At 44.0% G+C, this 19,437-nt stretch overlaps 1 protein-coding gene across 1 annotated transcript in view; it reads left to right on the forward strand.

Annotated features, from left to right (window-relative positions):
- The window catches only part of LOC148016745 (uncharacterized), a 104,965-nt gene that overhangs the window by 84,623 nt on the left and 905 nt on the right, over positions 1–19,437 (forward strand). Inside the window, exons 5-15 of the mRNA XM_087663921.1 lie at positions 7,184–7,251; positions 7,412–7,478; positions 7,586–7,684; positions 7,921–8,003; positions 17,446–17,526; positions 17,681–17,844; positions 17,946–18,038; positions 18,152–18,186; positions 18,293–18,448; positions 18,991–19,091; positions 19,215–19,324. Coding sequence (XP_087520047.1) covers positions 7,184–7,251; positions 7,412–7,478; positions 7,586–7,684; positions 7,921–8,003; positions 17,446–17,526; positions 17,681–17,844; positions 17,946–18,038; positions 18,152–18,186; positions 18,293–18,448; positions 18,991–19,091; positions 19,215–19,324 — 1,057 coding nt within the window. The remainder of the gene's footprint in view (positions 1–7,183; positions 7,252–7,411; positions 7,479–7,585; positions 7,685–7,920; positions 8,004–17,445; positions 17,527–17,680; positions 17,845–17,945; positions 18,039–18,151; positions 18,187–18,292; positions 18,449–18,990; positions 19,092–19,214; positions 19,325–19,437) is intronic.

A 19,437-nucleotide genomic window follows, 5' to 3' on the forward strand; every position in this document is an offset into this window, starting at 1 on the left:
TCACTAGCCAATTCTTTAACATGCCGAATGGTTTCACCTTCATTCCGTTAGCCAGTGTGACGTTGAACCTAGCAGTCTCGATCGGCGAGTTACTCCAAGTTTGAAGTACCACATGGCTTAGCATACTAACTCTCGCTTCTATGTCTATGATTCCCTTTCTTGTGATATAACATGCCGAATGGTTTCACCTTCATTCCGTTAGTCAGTGTGACATTGAACCTAGCAGTCTTGATCGGCGGGTTACCTCAAGTTTGGAGTACCGCATGGCTTAGCATACTAACTCTCACTTCTATGTCTACAATTCCCTTTCTTGTGATATCTCCAAGAGCTAAGACCGACAAGACTGCACGCATCGGAGTGCAACGTTAGGCTCGGTATTTGCGTTTTTGCATCGTGCTCGTGGAAGTCTCGGCAGCTTGCTCATTTGATTCTTCGACCCACTGTTTCAGCTCTTGCCATAGCATTGGATGCTACCTAAGCAGGTCTCCTAAGCTTAGAGTCACAGGGGTGGTCACCAATGTATTAAGGAGGTTGCTAGCTGCTTGCCTCTCTCCTAACTTTGCGGTTCTTGGCCAATGGCCTTGACTAATTTGCTGCTCCGTAGCATTTAGACTTTGTCTAAGCGGCACTGTTTGTGGCGCAGTCGCCTCCGATTTTGGTCGTGGGGGTGAGACTGGCGTGCTTATGCGTGAGAGATCATTGATTTTGTTTTCTAGTATGGACTCAGCATCTTTTAGGTACTCTTGGGCCTCTTTCAACCACTCTTTTACTTTCTCGATGGCTTCAAGTTGGCGCTTCGGGTTAGGGTACTCCCCGACCTTAGCACTTCTTTTTTCAACAGTCTGGAGCTCACGTTTTTGCCTCTGCATCAGTGATTTTCTTTCTAGCATGTAGTGTCGTGACACTTTCGGTTTTGAGCATGACCTTTGTGTCTCGTCTCTTCTTCCTCCATCTTCGACTCTTCTTTCTGATTGATGTTGCATCGAGATTGCCAGGCCTTGGCAATGATATGGTGGCCTGCTTTGTTTGCGCGTAGGTCATGACATGCAATGGGATAGGTGTGGCCTCTCCATCAAGTGTCTCGACACTGAAAAAATCCAATGGGACAGATGGCTCGTTTGCCGAACTAGAGGATGGCTTCCGTCTAGGACAATCTACAAAGAGATGAGTGATTCCACACTCAGCGTATCTTAGGTTAGCCTTGTCTCTATTTGCTTGCTCCCTCTCTGGGCAGTGCGAAGAAACGTGTCGTGGGTGACCGCAAGTCCAATATACAATTGACTCTTGTGTTTGCTCTCCTAGGCCTCTACCTCTTTCTCTACCTAATGCCATCACCAGTACTGGTTGGTAGTCCATAAGGAGTGCATTGCTTTCTTTATCGTACGATACGCAAGGGTGTATATAAGGCTCTTTGCCGTTCGCCTCCTCCACATAGTGGATTGGAGTGTCACTCTATGGATGGGTTACGTAGGGTCCAGTGGTCTAGGGATACCCGTAAGGTTTATCTCCATCCTAGGGATGGCCGACTTAGTGTCATTAGGTGCTGGGAGAGCCAATGGGGCTCCCCTTCCAAAGAAGTTCGGCGGCTTATTTGCAAGGTAGGGTTGACCGTAAGGCTGCGAGTATGGGAGTCTCCGAGGTAATCAACAATGCATGGTGTCATGGCTGAACGTACCGCAATTAGCGCAAGGTCGTGACCTAGGGTCCTGACACTCGACTGGCAGGTGGTTTCCGCCACAATACACACATTGGACGTATGGGCGTGTTGGTCATCTCATCATCTCCTGCAATTTGGCTATTTTCATCTTCATGTTTGCTAGCTCTTGTCCTAAATTAGTGCCCTTTCCTTTATCTTGAGCACTTGGGCTTGATCTCTCGCTCGGTATTGAAGCTCTCTCAGAATTCCTAGCATTGTATTCTTCTCGATGTGAGCTTTGGAGCTTCTCTCCTGGGTCGTCCACTCTGATAGCTTCTTCAAAGACCCTTGTCAGCGCGTCTCGCTGTAGGCTCGAGTTGCATGCCAAGGCTTTGTAGAGCTCTTTACTTCGTATTCCGTTAATGAATACTGTGGACACCACTCTTTCAGTTGGTCTCTTGTCCATAGGGATTCTCTTGAAGAGGCTCCTCACATGGGTCACATAATCTTGGATATTCTTTTTCTCTTTGCTTGACATTCACGAGTCACATTAGCAGGTTGTTGGAGTATCTTGGTTCGGAGAATTTCGTAATGAAGAGATTTTTCAGGTCATTGAAATTGGCTCGCTCAGCAGCATCTAGACTCCTGTACTAGGTCCTATCCTTATTGCCTAAGCATAGACCGAAAGCTTGCAAGCGTTGAGTGAGATTAGTGAGGCCGTTGGCCTCGCAGACCTGCTCGAATTGCTTGACGAAGCTGTACGGGTCATCGTTTGGCTGATATTTGTCCAGTTGCTTCGCTACTACGGGAATTTTCGATTGGCTCTTGAAGCCTTGGCTGACTCCTAACCCTGCCAGTAGCGATGTTACTAATGCTGCAACACTCTGCTCTACTACCGTGTTATCTAGCAGCCACTTCGTCACAAGCTCGCTCAATGTGAGATCTCCTTCTAGCACTCTCTTGTTCTCTGTTCGATTTCTGCCTGCTAAGGCTAGCACTCTTTGGATCTCTCGCATTTCCATGCTCTGGCGTAAGCTCCTAGTCTGCTGATCCTGGTTATAAGTGACTATGCCTTGCAGAGCTTTGCGTGCTAGTTTTCTCTTCTCCTCAAGGTCCGCGATGATGTCCTCTGCAGTTCTGCCGCGATGTTCTAACCGGGTTTGAGTGTCATATTTGCTCATATTTGAGTGTCTAACCCTTAGGAAAGCCTCCTAGGTTAAGTTCTTTATCGCTTTTACGATCTGAGTTGCCCTCTTCCATGTCCAAGTTTTCCTGTTTTGCCAAGTTGTTGATCAGATTGATGAGATTGGGTAGATCCACTTCCTCGATAGTGCCAATCCTTGTTGTGTCTGGCTTTTCAGTTGTGTTCTTCGCTTGGTCCTGCACTTGGGTATTCAATCACGTGTCTATGTCTTGGGATCTTCTCTTATTGGTGGGTTCTTTCAAGGTTTTATGTCTGAGTGAGTTCCTTGTTAATTACAAACAATCCTCAACTTACCTTCACTTAGTGTGTGTGTGTGTGTGTGTGTACTCTTTTTCGTGCACTGTGTGCAATCAGGCTCCTAGCTTTTCTTAAGTGTGTTTTGAGTGTTGGAAATCAAAGTGAGTGAAAAAGCACAATGTTTAAGCCGCTCTTGCACTCTCGTTTATGTATTTGGCCAGATAAGCTTGTATGTTTGATTTCTGACTGTCCTCGTTGGTTTAGAGAGTTTTTGTTGCGTCTTTCTCTTAGTCAAGATTCGTTTGGGGGTTTATGATTCTGTTTGATGTTGCTAACGGGCTCGATCCCTAGATAGTCAACTAGTGTCGCCCCTACGTCTGCGTCTTGCTGATTCTTCTATCCCTATGCGAGAAAGGTGTTTCAAGTGTCTATATAGCCTTTAGAGATTCATACAGTCGGCGTCTAGGTAGGTCTGGTCCAAAATTTAAAAATTTGACAAAAATCAAATTCGGCTCAACAGGTCCGAATTGCAAGGGCCAAGTGTTTAATTTGAATGGGCCAAATGGCCGAGGGCCGAGTGGAACTGGGCCAAATTGGGACGTCCGAATGACACACGGCACAAGTGGGCCGAGGCCGAATATGGAGTTCGAACAGTTCGAATGGTTTGAGGGACAAATGAATGTTGTGTCTAAAGGCCGAGTGGCCGAACAGGATTGAGCCGTCGAGTCAAGTGGGTGGAGGCTGAATTGGGCGGGCTGAGTACCTAGTGTGTCGCAATGTGCAACTCGGTCGGGCTGAATCCAGGTGGGCCGAGTGGTTGTGTGTTCGAGTGAGTAAGATTGAGTTGGCTGGGCCGAGTAGGCCAAACACAAGTGGCCGAGGTTGATACTAGGACTCCGCCCGGAATCGAGCCGCTCAGACGGGCCGAACGCGCGTGTTTCTCGCCGAAATGACGAAAAATGAGTGAATTGAGCGATTCACGGCAAGGTAGTCGTCAAGCACTTCTAGATCATATCTATGGATTAAGGAGAAGAGTTGGATTAACCTGTAGCTGGCAAAAAACTTATTGGCGGCAAGATCGAAGTGAATCCATGCAATGGAGCTCTCTCTTTCTCTTTCTCTCTTACAATCAGGGTTTCAAATGAGCTCTCCCTTGGCCTCTTGGCTATTAAACCCCTTCCCGCCGACAAAGGTCTTGCCACTCTTAATCACTCACTTGTCGAGCTTAATCATCTTGAGCACTCTTTTTTTCCCAGTTTTCTTGATTTGTTCCTTGTTTGGGCTTGTTTTACAGCAGCAAACCCTACACTTTTCCAATCCGATTTCTTAATCCTAACCTACTCTAAATGCAACAAGAATCGAAAGCAAAGTACTGAAATGATTTCTCCTACTCCTAATCATCAAACCACCAAAATAACCAAAATACTTACTTATTGTGAAGATTAAAAAACCCAAAACTTCCTACCTATCTCAAGCTCCGGTTCGGGGATGAAATCCTTACTTCAATGCACGATTTGAGGCGCGCAAGCGCTCAAGCTTGAATCCCTTGGTCCCAGCAATGGAACCAAAATGTAGAGGGAGTTCACGCTTAACCGTCAAGACCCACGGACTGCTTATTTGTTCAAGCATTTCAAGCGACTACCTATGGTTATCTCTCACCTAGTTGACGTACCTTTGATCCTACCGGGGTGTAGTGAGCTTACCTCGATGCTCGAATGAGTTGCCTCCTCCCTCAAGCACACCGGTAGCTCCACGATTCTTAATGCAAGCTCAAGCATCCTCAAGCCTCCACCTCCAAGCTTCATCCTCCATAGCCGCGCGCAAGGCAAGAGAAGAGAAGAAGAAGAGAGGAGATGGTGGAGAGTTTCACCTCCTTGATCCCTCACCCTCACACTCTCACATTTCTCTTTCAATCACACACAAGTAAGCAAAGAGAAGAGAAGAAGAGTCTCTTGTTGCCACACACCAAAGAATGAGCTCTCATTCACTTTTTAAACTTTATTTACATGCCCTACAATCCCACGGGCACCCATCCTCTTTTTTACATGACCGGCCATTGTGGCAAGGTCCTCTTTTCCATTCCCTTTTACTTGGCCTACTTCTTTAGCCTATGCCCGTCTACCCTTTTATAATTTTCACAAGAGGGAACCTAGCGCTCTTTTACAAAAGTTTCGGGCACCTTTCACTTAAAAATGTGCTTTTGCCTTTGATTTTAGAGGCCACCCTTGTGTCTTTGCTTGTTCTCCGTCTTGCTTCTTCCATTTCATCCGCATTTCACTTCTTTTGCTTCTGTGTCTCGAGCTAGGGTTAACACTTCCCAAGGTTCATTGTGAGGTCTCTCTCTTGGCAAAAGGCATGTAGTGCATCTAGGTGGCATTGCAACGCCTCTAGGGTTTTGCATCCACCCGTTCAAAGAATGAAGGTGTCCTTGTGTGTTCTAGGATTTGCGGTGTGGGCATAAAGCATAGGAACAACATAACAAGGAAGGTGGCTAGCTAATCCTCAGCAACACTCAATGACACTATCTTAGGATAAATAAGCGATGCTTGAAACAATTAGGGTCAATGTTAGCTCCTTAGAAGAAGGGGCCTCTCCAAGATATCAATTGGAATTGTCCGTTGATTCTAATCAAGATGCATTTGGCATTTCGTGCCAATAATCTTGCAAAGTGCCATGGTCCCATTTCTATGGAAACTTTGAACCAAGAGCTAGAGTTAGTGGCTGCCAACAAGCTTCAAGAGGAGTTGATGCTGGAGCAGGTGTTCCTGCATAGGTACAAGAAAGGTCTATGGCAGAAGAAACTCGAGTATTGCTCAAGTTTTAGGGTTACCCCCATGCACGAGGCAATATTGTTGGAATTTGGAGAAGACTCTTTCCTTGGACTCTACCGAGGGGTAGTGTGTTTGAGGACAGCTAAAGTGCTAGTGGGGAGAATGTAATGGGATTGGGTGCCACTCTTCAAGGTGACCATCTGCTGGCCAAGACTGGACGGGCAGGCTGCAGCTCATGTGGCAAATCAATGATGTGGCCAGATAGGTGTGCATGCAGCATTCTAACGTGCTTGCTAACTACCCTAAGCACACAGGTGTTGGAACTAGTCAGACTATTCCAAGTACCTAATAAAGGCAACCTATGAAATGTGGAGATCATTAGTCTTCGTTGACTTCCTTGGCAAGCACTCAATTTACTAGTATCAGCTGGGTTTAGCAGCTCAAGATCCAAAGACTTGGGATGATTTCAAACTGTGTTCATGGAGGTGGTGCCTGAATAGACAGAGGAAATAGTGCAGGAATGCCACTGGTTGTGACAAAAAGAAAATCATTTACCTAGCTCTTTTGAGAAGTATCCTTGAACAGGCAGCTCGATATGCCAAAGCTTACAGAAAATCAGGGATTGATAAGTTCCAGCTTGGACAATCTGAGACTTTTTCCTGATTGTGATAGCTCACCTGAATCTACTCTTTAAGGATGACCAAATAGATTTCAGCTGATAAAACCAAAAAAGAAACAAAAGTTCAATATTAAGAACAAATTCAAGATGAATTCTACAGCATCAAAGCAGTTATTGCAGTCTAAAATGAATGAACATAAGAAGTTGAATTAAAACCTCGCTTAATGGATGGAGTATACCAAAGAAAAGTGCTCTTAGTTTCCATGAAAGGAAAAGAAAAGATATGATAGATGCAGATCTGTGATAGTTTTCCTCCAAAAAAGAATCCTTTTGGTTAAAGGTGTCCAAAGGCCTACAATGGTGCTTCTCTGAGGGAACAAAAACACAATAAGAGTTCTCAGCCAAATCTTAAATCTGAGCTCAGGTGCAGAATTCCCAAATTAATTCATGTGTCTCTTTAGTCATTTAGAACAATGGGAGTCCTTAAGCTTGCCAAGTGCCAACAGTCAGTCCTCTGTAGGTCATCGGCCAGTTAAACAATATAACCTTTGTTCACCTTTTGTGGTGAAGTTATATGGGCTATTTGCAGCTTGATTTTTTGTCAAGAAAGCAATACTGTAGAGTCTAGACTTGTATCAGTTAACAAGTTTCTAAGGAGTGACAGGAGTTATTGAATTGTTAAGGGACCTAACAGGAGATATTCAGTTGTTTTCTAGGGACCTTTGTCGAACTTATTCAAATCAAAACAGTGCATAACTGGCATTTCTGGCTCTGGAAACAACTGGTACGTCATATTATATTATGTTCTGTTGATGATTGATATTTTACTGCTGTTTGCAACTTTCCTTTCTTTCCACTCAGATTTTCTCCTTTATTTTCCATTTGCAACTTTGTTAGGTGGTATTCCTTCTCATGTGTAGCTTTGGTTGTGTAACCCATGACAGGGCACATGGTCATGATATCTATGGACCGCAATATGCAGATTCTATTGCAGATAAGATCCGCAGTGAGGTAAGGTGTTCTTCTCTTGGTCTTCTCTGACACAAATACTTGCTTCTCCAATTCAATTAAAAACCTGGTCTTTTATGCATCAGCTGACCATTCTATCTTTAATTCAGGCTGAGGCGTGTGAGTCGTTACAGAGTTTTTTTATGATGCATTCACTTGGTGGAGGTACTGGATCTGGCTTAGGGAGCTACATATTGGAAATGCTAAATGTACATTACTCTCTTTGTCAACATATGGTCATGAATCACCTGGTTTGATTTGTTAGATGGGCGGCATAAGTCTACAGTACATTTCTCTGTTTCTAAGATGTGATAATGGCTGACCTGGTTTGCTCTGTTAGATGGGTGACATAGGTCTATACTAACTTTATGTTTCAAAATACCAACTTTTTTTATGTGGAATGCTTGTTTTCAGAGTACTAACACATGCCCTCACCTATTTATAGGACATGTACCCTGAAGTGCAATGTATCTCTGCTCCCATTTTCCCCTCAAAAAATGACGATGTTGTTACCTCTCCATACAACAGGTCTTAAGGTGTTTGCTCTTCTCTTGATTGTTAGCGGTATTAACATTATGGTATTGGTTTGTGCAAGAATTATTTTGTAAGAATAATACATCTGGCTAAAATATACTGGTTTAGACAACACTATCATCCCGGTTTATATTATTATGTGATAAATATTCCCAATGCTTGCTGGCTGATCTCTAAGACAAGGGCATGTCATCCATATGGTTAAAGTCAGCATTGCTTTGCCGCATGCTCTGTTTGCTAAGAATCATATTTCTTGTGAGCAGAGATGAACTTTCATGTTCTTAGTATAATATGTGCAAAACTGCCAGAATACAGTGCAGTTCATACAGAAATGTCAATACATGTTGGTCCTGAGCTTGCAGGAGAACTGGATGATTAGGGCTAGATAGTTATACCTTTCTCCAATATCTGCTGGCTAGTCTCTAAAGGGAAGGTACTGGCATTTCAAATTACTCAAAATGGATTGATGATACTCAGCTGCATGCTCTGATGTCCTAAGAGTTTCTCTGCAAGCAAAGTTGAACATTCATATTCTTAACACAGTATACATGAAACTAAGCAGGCTCAAGAAGACATTAATCACTGAATGAGATTGGGCATGGAGGAAACTCTAGAAAGATGCTCCTAGAGAAAATTAAAAAAAAAGGAATCCTAAGATAGAACTTACATGAGGTACTGTGTCCCAAAGGCATTACCTCATAGGATAGTGTCCTCTACCTTTTTGATTGAATGATATCAATCTACCTCATAGGATGTTCACTCTTCAGGAGGGAGAGAATATAGCCCAGGAGCTAGACCTGGACTCAGATGATTTATTGGACTCTTGAGATTTTCCCCCTTTACTTGAGGCAGCAGAGATAGCAGAGAACAGATTTGACAGGATTTACTCCAGAGGCACACATGGATTGCTAAGCCAGGCGTGTCCGAGAGACTTGAATGCTCTTTACGAGGATCCTCTCATGGAATGTATGAGGCTTTGTTTAGACAGGACTGAAACCTCATGAGATAGGACCTACATGAAGCAATAGTGGGCGAATTAGTGGAGTTTCTCATGATATAGGAGCACCATCTCTCAGCAGAGAGGATATCCTGATGCTGTGGGAATCTTTTGCCAGGATAGGGTCACACTTTGTGGTGGGCACTGATTGTAGGAGGCAAAGAGACTTAGGCAGGAGTGTGTGTTTGTGTCAGAGAGCAGTGGACCCAGGCAGTTCAGGATCGGGGCATTTTGGTTTCAAGGAGAGTCTATGGGTCTCAATGAGAGTGGAGGATGCACTTTTTTGATTTCTATCATTTATGCCCCAAATGGCCAGTGAGACAGGAGATACTTTTGGACTGCCCTACCCGAGTCCTTACCCCATGTTGACCATTGGTTAGTAGGTGCAGACTTCCACATTGTGGAGGCATTGGAGGACAAGAGGAGATGTACGAAGAACATTAGAGGAGACCAGACTGCATGGGAGGAGTTCATATTCCGGCTTAGAGGAAAGGATCCCTTGTTCAGAGAAGAGTTTGGTAGATGGTAGGTTCGCTTCAATTCTCTAGGAGAGAGGGCAATAGGAACTAGGATCTTTTCCAGGATGGATAGCTTTTATGTGGATGATTAGACTTGTGATAGAGGAGACATAGTTGGTATAATTCATCTCACCACTCTATCAGATCATTCACCAGCTTTTTTTGAGAGTCAAAGAACCCCACTGTAGTATCAGGATCTCAGAGCACCTATTCTGTGATGAGCATCTCAAAGCGATGGTTGAACAGATTTTGGGGTCTAGAGCTTTTTGTGCTGGACACGCAGCTAGACACTTGGATTGGAGCCTTTAGGAGATTTCCAAGAATGCAGATTGATGTCATGAGGGAAGCTACATGGGAGTATAGATTCCATGTGAGGACTTCCTTTTGGACTTGATCAAGAGATAGAACAAATAGAAACTTCTTCTGCATGACAGATCCTTGCTCTAGATAGGGAGTGTGGAGACTCAAAAGAGTCAATGGATCCATAGCATAGGTCCCTCAAGAACTGGAACAAATGTTTACAAAGTACTACACAGCCTTGTCAGGGATCCATGACTAGACCCCTCAGGTATGAGATAGATAGAGAGCTAGTATGGAGCACTGGGAAGGTGGTCATTGACAGGTATGAGATAGATAGAGAGCTAGTATGGAGCACTGGGAAGTTGGTCATTGACAGGATGAGTAGGCATTTGATGGCTCTTTTCACAAAGGAGGAACTTGAGAAGACACTTCATTTTGCTTTAGACAAATGTCTAGGAGATGATGGATTGGACAAAACCTTCTTGAGCTATTGGGATCTTATCATTATAGGCCTCATTGCCGCTTTTCCTGAGCTTATGGTATGAAGAGACATCCTAGTAACTTGGATGAGAGCTTACAGGAGATTAGTTCCCTCTTCAGAGAGGGGGCCATAAGGAGGAGACAGAGCCTTCTAGAGAAGGAAAGAGCTGCTAGGGCATCATTGGTTGCCTTACAGAGAGAGGAGGAGAGACGGCCAGGATGCAGATGGATAGTTGAGAGGATGCATACCGCCAGGGCAGAGATTGACTCCATGAAGGAAGCTAGATCAGAGTACATATTTCATGCGAGAGCCTCTTTTTGGACTCAGTTTGGGGACAGGGTTAATAGGGTTTTTTTCCACACCACAGGGCCTAAACACTCCAGACAAGGGGTTCGAAGACTCAGGAGAGCTGATGATCCATTGCACAGGACCCTCTAGAGGTGAGACAAGTGGCCACACAATACTATACATCCCTACTAGGATCCACCACTAGACCCCCTGGATATGAGAGAGATAGAGAAGCAGTTTGGCAGAGCACGCGGGGTGGTTACAGACAGGTTGAGCAGAAATCTGATGGCCCATTTTACAGAGGAGGGTTTGGAGGAGGCACTTCGGGCATAGCGGACTAGATAAATCCTTCTTTGTGAGCTACTGGGATCTTATCAAAAACGGCCTTCACTCAGCCTTTCAGGAGATTATGGCATCAGGGACTATGCCAGAGAGACTCTCTGAGGGGCTGATTCATCTAATCCTGAAAGTGGAGATAGATTGGAGATCACACAGTGGAGACAGATCACCTTGCTTGGAACTGCCTATAAGATCCTCGCAAAGGCGATTAGTCTCAGGCTGGCACCATTGATGTCAGATATTATACATCCCACTCAGACAAGATTCATCCGAGAGCGTAGCATCTTGGACATCTTCACCTTCTGGGAGACCACAGCTTTGGCTAGATCCAGGAGGCAAGACCTTATTGTGCTCCTCCTTGACTTTGAGAAGGCATATGATCGCGTGGATTGGGAGTTCCTGGAGGGCACAATGCTGAGGATGGGCTTTCCAGAGCAGTGGGTCAAGGGTGTAGCGGTTCTCTATTCTTCAGCACATAGCCAGGTCATGACTAGAGGGGCAAGAGGAGATAGATTCACCATCCATGGATTAGTTAGACAGGGATGTCCACTTGCTCCGTTCTTGTTTCTATTTGTAGCAGAGGCCATGAGTTCCTTCTTGAGAGACAGATCTACAGGTATCAGAGGCATCAGGCTACCCATCCTTGAATTTGAGAAGCTTCTTGATGTAGAGTTTGCTGATGATACATCAGTTTACTTGGATGGGATCGAGGGCAACTTTAGAGCCTTTGTAACAGTCATGGAGATATTTTGTAGAGCATCAGGAGCACTAATTAATTGGGATAAATCCTTTCGATTTTGGATATGCGGCACTAGACAGCCAGAGTTGCGACCACATGAGGATTTCACATGGGTTCCGTGCGGGACCGATGTGAGATATCTCGAATGCCATGTGGGGATTGACATTACCTCAAAGAAGCAGTTGGCACCCCTACTTTTGAGCATCAGACAGAAGCTTTTGTATTGGAGCTCGGCAAGACTCTCGTTGGCCGGAAGAGTAGTGGTTGCCAACCAAGTTCTTCTTGCGACCATGTGGTACATTACTTCTTGTTGGGCATTATCTAGGTCGCTCGTGTATTGGCTAGTTGAAACGCCTCATCAGGAATTTCATTTGGTTAGGAGGGGATGGGAGACCAGCCAGAGCAAAGGTGGCTTGGGATGTCATCATACAGTCTAGATCCAGAGGAGGGTTGGGGATCATAGACCCAGATAGTCAGAGAAAAGCCTTATTGGTCAAGCTCATTGTTAGGGGTTTGCTTCCAGGTGAGGAGCCCTGGAAGAAACTTCTGATGGGGAGGCTAGAGGACTTGACACCTATACATGGAGGACCATGGCAGCCTAGCATTCATTGGATATTTCAGGAGATCAGCACGAGAGATTTAGGGAGGAGCTTCGAGGTCAGATTTGCAGCTGCCATTATTAGAGCTTGGAGATATGTATCTCCTGGGCTCCACCAGCTCCTCCCGACTACTATTGAAGAGAAGAGGAGACAGCCTCTTCTTTTTTTATCATTATTTGAGATCAGCGTCAGGCCACACCATTGGGCAGCGGACACACTTATCATGGCGGAGATTCTCTTTACAGGTCGCTACATCAGTGGGGGAGTGGTTTGCATTTCAGGAGTTACCACATGAGACCCAAAGGCAAAGATTACATGGTCTTAGGGGAGCCAGGGCTATGATTGAGGCCATGATGGAAGGGGTTTCTCCAGATTGGCAAACTGAGACAGCTTCCTCTCAGACTTGGATTGGTCTTTTCTCTAGAGGGGATATCCTTCTAGTAGTCATTGCATCTAGCAGAGATAGGACATTCACTTTCACAGTTGAGGAGGATGGCCGCCTCCAGCGAGAGGACCTTGACCTTACAGCACTCAGTGGCTGCTCCAGGCAGAGAATTAGAGTAGTGGCACACTTTCAAAGAAAATGGCACATAGACCCAAACCCAACCACTGGCCTTATAGTTGGATGGAGATATTGGGCATACCAGGGAGGCCTCTATAGAGACTTCAGTGGGATCTAGGAGAGTGGGTGTGGAGGGATCCCTTCCTTGATAGGCCATCCGACATCCCCTTCTTTGGCTACACTGCTAGATTGGGACGGAGGATACAGATGAGCAAGATTAGAGCACAGCCTGCAGCCATCCCTCACTGGCATAGAGAGGGAGTCTCAGATGAGTTCCTATGCGACTTTTGGAGGCGGCTACATGATAGCTTCAGGCCCAGGAAGATATCTCTCTTTCTATGGCTTCTAGCCCATAGGAGTTTAGCAGTTGGCACTTGGCTTGGATATGGTAGGGACCCATTGGCTTGCGCGTGATGTGGTGAGATAGAGGAGACATAGAGACATTGCCTATGGGATTGTCCCAGAGCCCAAGAGATTTGGAGGAGAGCTCTTAGGATAGTATTCCATGGTATAGCAAAGTCCATGGTGGCGACATGGGGGCTGCAGCTTGGGTCACAGACAGAGGTCCAGCATGCGGCTATGAGGACACTCAGGGGAGCATTTCTTTTCTCATCATTGGACAGCATCTGAGTAGGATCCCTACCCCAGACTACTCACAGACACAGTGGACTCGGGGACATTGTCACAGATGGGAGCTGATTTCCAGCATTATAGCTTGGTATATTTGGACTGCGAGATGTAGCCAGGTCATTGATCTTCAGGATATACCCATTGGGGAATCTTTATCGAGGATTTGGACAGAGATAAGTCCATACTCTCCGTGGGAGATGGGAGAGGTTGCAGGGCAGCTCTGAGAAGATGAGGAAGAAAAGAGAGGCTTTCCTGAGGATTTGGGATTCAGACACCTTCTTTCACAATACCCCTTAGATGGTTTGGCACTTTAGCCCACCAGATTGGTTGTTTACACAACCATTGTACCTTTGATGTACTTAGTTACTCTTCACAGAGTTTCCTGTACTTTGTATTTGATAGAATTCTCTTTTCTTGGAAAAAGAAAAAGAGACATGCTAGAGAGACTATCAGAGTGATTGATTCATCTCATTCCCAAGGGTAGTGGGGAAAAATTGGCACTCGGATAGTGGATCACTTGGAATTACTTACAAGGCCATTGCAAAGGTGATCACCTTAGATTGGCCCCCTTGATGTCAAACATTATTCACCCTACTTAGATTTTGTGTAGCATCTCGGACAACATCTTCACCTTTTGGGTGCCCATTGCTCTTGCCCATTCCAAGAATGAAGACCTCATAGTGCTCCTTCTCAACTTTGAGAAGGCATGCAACAAGGTAGACTGGAACTTCTTGGAGGGTACCATGCAAAGGATGGGATTTCCAGAGCAGTGGGTTAGAGGACCCTCTATTGGTGGGGCTAGAGGGGAGAGTTTTAGTGTACAAAGATGTCTATTAGCTCCTTTTCTACTCCTGTTTGTAGTAGAGGCCATGAACTCCTTTTGGTAGATAGATCTATTGGTATTAGAGGCATTAGTTTCCCCTTACCTCAGTTCGAGAAGCTCCTTCACGTGTCGAGTTTGCAAATGGCATGATAGTCTACTTGGATGGGGATGGAGGAACTTTAGGGCCTTTGTTATGGCCAAGGAAATTTTTAGAGAGAGATTTGTGCTTTAATTAATTGGCACAAGTTGTATGGCTTTTGGATGTCTAACACTATACAAACAGATTCAGAGGCCACATAATGACTTTATCCAGGTTCCTTGTAGGGTGATGGTGAGATATCTTGTATGTATGTGGGGGACTGACCTTACTTCATAGCAATAAGGTAACTTGGTCATCATTGGACTGGGGAGGTTTGGTGGACTTGACAAGCAATCACTTGTATTTGGCTAATTTGACCTTTTAAGTCATACTAGTTAGAGTTCTTGAACTCTTAGAGCTCATGGTTAAGGTTTAATTGGTGAGTCCTATCACCAATTGCACATTGGTCGACCAAGTGGGGCTCATCAATCAAGTGCAAGGTCAAAATGTTGTAATTGGGAGTGAAATTCGAGCAATTGGATACCTTTTCTGACCCATTTGAGACCTCTCCACTCCTATTGGCATGTTCACACCATTTCTTTGGGTTTTCATCTTGAGAGGGGCCATACTATTTGGTTGGAGTTCATCATTGGTAGACTACATCGACATTGCCATTTCCTAATCTTCCATCAGATCTTTGGGTTTTCATCTTGAGATGGGCCATACTATTTGGTTGGAGTTCATCTTTGATAGACTACATCGACATTGCCATTTCCTAATCTTCCATCAGATCTTTGCTACCCACGAATCAATTGCAAACTCTTGGAGCTTTCTTTCAAGGTTGTTTGTGCCATTCGGGTTTCTTGCAAGCTCCTGTCCTCTAGTGCTCCATCTTTTGTGCTTCTTTGGCCTTCAGCCACAACCAAAATCTAAGAGGAGACATTAGTAGACATGTTATTTGATGTTTTCTTGTGTATGCATCCATAGTTTTGAGCCTCCTCTTGAGTCTGGTTAGGGTGTTTGGAACTCTAGCACTCTCTCTGTTTGTCAGTCATTTGTTTATAATAGCAACATTCACCCTAGGCATATCAGATGGAGATTAGGGTTTCTACACAGATCTGTCCATTGCTTTCTAAGTCTTGTTCTTTCTTTTTTGGAAAAGGTAGAAAAGAAGTAGAGTGACTAGAGGGAGGCTGAAGAAATTGTAGTGCACCAAGCAAGCAGCTCCTATCTAAGGAGAATATCTGTTAACTCAATCAAGTCTAGCTGCCAATGAAGAAGCCCTTTCAAGTGGGCTATATGACTTTTCACCCCCAATGAAGCATCAAAGATGAATGCATTCCTCATGATCCATATATGCCAACAAGGGTAGAAGTGTAAGAAAGGAAATGACACTTTCATATCGGCTTGCACGGGGTTCCCAAACTTGGGATGTCCAAAGACCTAGTCAATTGGAAGCATCGGTAGCCCAACTACTCGAAACCAAATGGCTGATAGTAGTGATCGAATCTTCCCCGTGACTAGGCAAGTAAGGAACCGATGGCAAGGGGTTTCAACTGACGTCTGACAAAAAGAAAGCAGCAACCATTGGAAATCCTTCACTTGGAGAGTGCCGAGGCAAGATGAAGTGCACCAATCTCCACCATGCTTGGCCTTTTGGAGACCCCAAGTGGTATTGCCTTTCTGGACCAAGCCAGTTCTTTTCACAAATAAGCAAATGATATATTTGATTTGCGGAATCACGACCCAAAAGCAGCTGACCATTAATCAATCAATCTTGCCAAGGGGCCTCCTGGTCCAAAGAGGGGAGAGGCTGCATGGCCCGTAAAGAGGTGGAGATGGCATTCCACAAATTGTGGTAGCCCCAAGGGACATGAAAGTAGCGTTGGGCCAATCTGAAGGACAAAACAGCCCCACTGACAGGTAGAAGGGCGTCAGTGACAGTGACGAGTCCTAGGCACGCAATCCTATTCAACATCAACCTTTGTTCCTCTTTTCCTTGCTGTGCATGTGCTCTCCTCTTGCATCAGCCTTCATTATGTGTCCAAATTCTTCATTGCTGTCATATTTTCTCTTCAATGTTCTTGTCTTTCTGTTCACATCTCCTATCTTCTGCTACCATTGAGATATCTTGCTGCTTTTCTATGATGTTTTCTACTCCCAACGTAATGTGAAAACATTTCCCTTTAAAATGACTTCCACATAAGGGAATCCTCAAAGGATAAAGCAAGATGGGCGCTACAATTCCGTTCACATACAAGAGAAAAATATACTGTTGTTCCAAAGAATGTTTGGCATTTGCTCTGGAATTAGCCTGAGTGCCTGTCATGAGAGTGGATAATGACTTTGCATTTGCCTTAAATTTTGTAAAATATAGGCTCTGTGATTCTCCAGCTTGAATACGTTCTACTTTTGAAATCTGCCATGCAATAGTATCAACAACAAAGATGTTAATGAGAGTATGAAAACCGAAAGAAAGAAGATTGAAACCTCCTGAAGGAAGCATTTCCTAAGTTTGGCATGATGTACAGTCTAACTTGTATAATGTTTTCTTTTTCAAAAAGACAGAGAATCTGATGGTTTCAAACTTCCACATGGTACATGTAGCTTTCTGGTTGGATGATCAGTACATTGTGCTATGACTACCCTTGTCAATTGTGAAACATTTATCTGCCATGAAACATGGTGCTTAACATCTCTTGGGCGGCTAGGCTCAAATTTCAATGCCCCATGGATTGGCAAGTAACCCACTGTTACACTGAGTTAATCTACCTTCTCTCGTAGAGGTTCCAAAAAAATCCCTAGAGGAATTTTAATTATTAGCAATGACTTCTCGACTCCGGATGACATTTGAAAGTGGGGTTTCTAGCAGGCATCTTGTATTCCAAACTGTGCATGTGAAAAGTGGAAAGCCTAAAGCATCAACCAAAATCTGTTTGTTAGGATCCCAATAAAGGTAGCATTATAGTCATTCTTTGTGAATATCAATCGCAAATAAGTCGAGAAAGAGGTTGAACTATAAAATAACTTTATATCTTGTTCATGGTCAGACTGATGTAAGAGGATGGTGTTTTTTTACAGTCTTCTTTCAATGGGGAGCTTGATTGAATCTACTGATTGTGTGTTGCCTATGGAGAATCAAGCACTTTGTGAAATTCTCAAGTAAGATACTGATTATCTTTCTTGTTTTACGGAACTGTCTGACCTATGATGCCGTAATGCTAAAACTACAAAAACCTAGTTTTTCATACAAAGATTAAAATACAGCTAATCTTGCCCTCAATGTTCTTTATGCGTGGTCTTACATGTGTGATAGCACAGTGGAGGCTTGCAATGTAAAAAGTTCTCCATTGTCTAATTCAAGAAGATTCAAAAGCAAGAGTTACCCTTTAGGAAAAGCGTTTGATGGGATGAATGGAATAGTTGCCAGTGTCCTCTTACATTTGACCAGTTCCATTCGATTTGAGGGAACATTAAATGGTAAGCATAAACCTGATTTCAATCAGCTACACAACATTGAACTAGGGAAATTATCTGGCTGGTAGTGTCGTTTAGTTATCACAATTCTTCTTTCCATGCAGTTGACTTGAATGAAATTACTACAAATCTTGTTCCTTTTCCTCGAATGCATTTTTTGATACCGAGTAGTTCACCACTTTCAGCTATGGTATGTGGTGAGTCAAGCCTTCCAAAATACCCCTACTGAAGCTAATATTTTTGGTCAATCTACTGAGTTTATAGCACACATCACAGAGAATGATAAGCCATGTGTGCTACATTTGTGCAGAAAGCATGGCACGGCGACCCTCCACAATCAACCAGGTTGTGTGATCTTGCAAAACAAATTGCATGTGGTGAGTAGAACATGGAATTAGTGACTGCATTTCTTTGTCCTAATGATGTTTAGCACTGTACTGTAATCTTGCAGCTATTTGCTGAAATCGTCACACGCAAAAATCAGCTGATGATAACTAATCCTCTGGCTTCAACCTACTTAGCATGTGGTTTGTTTGTGAGAGGAAGCCACTGTAACATTTCAGACATAAGTGAGAATGTCTCACTTCTGAAACAGCGCATGACTATGGTAATAAGTTTTTTTTTTGGTGGTTTTGTTGCACTCTTAATCTGTTACAAATCGGTGCAAGGCCATGGTAATAGTGTTTTTTCGGCCTTTTTGCACTCAAAATCTATTACCAATCAATTGATTAACAAAGAGTCATGGTCAGTGGTGCTTTTGGAAACGCAAAATCTTTCTGCATCTTTGTAAGTCATTCAAGGCAAGACCATTCTATGCGAGCCATAGGTCTGGAGAAGTTACAATGAGGATGTTGCATGGGTATCCATCTAATTAATGCATGCACAGCTCTGAGTTTCTATGTTAATGTGTGGGTCCCCTAATGCCTTTTTTATGTGTAGTCACATAGGACTGGGTTAACCATTAGGTGCTGCTACTTCATGGCTCCATTAGAGTAGTCTCAGTTCACCCTATGCTCTCTTAACAGGAGACCCTGTAAATGTGAAGTTATTCTATCTCTCCCCTTCCTGTTCACAAAGTAAGGAGATGACAGTATATTTTCTCGTGTATTTTTCTGCTTAAGTAATGTCTTTGCCAATATGATGGAACAGGTGGATTGGAATCCAGATGCCTTCAAGATTGGCATGTGCGCACGTCCTCCTTTGAATGCGTCCTGCTCCCTTCTATGTTTAGCAAACAATACCGGTATCCGGTGAGAGCATCTTATCTACCCATGTTCATTCTTTTGAGCTTCTTTCCTGACGAGTGTTGCCCGTGGGTCATGACACATCCTCCTTAAACTGCACCTGCTATGTTTCATTGTATCTCGATGCAGGCACAGTTTCAAAAGCATGAAGGAATGTTTTGAGAAACTTTTCAAAAGGCGCGTTTACCTCCACCATTATGCCCAGTATATGGACCCAGCCTTATTTGAAGTGTGTTCAGGTATGTGTTCCTTTATGAGAGCTATTGCACATGTGATGCCAATATTATAAGCACACTCTTAAGAAGTTTGTGTGGCCAGCAAACATTACATTTTCAAGATGAGTTTCAGTCTG

This window comes from Lygodium microphyllum, chromosome 23, assembly GCF_053477565.2.
Source record: "Lygodium microphyllum isolate KBCC chromosome 23, Lygodium_microphyllum_v1.1.10, whole genome shotgun sequence".
NCBI lineage: Eukaryota > Viridiplantae > Streptophyta > Polypodiopsida > Schizaeales > Lygodiaceae > Lygodium > Lygodium microphyllum.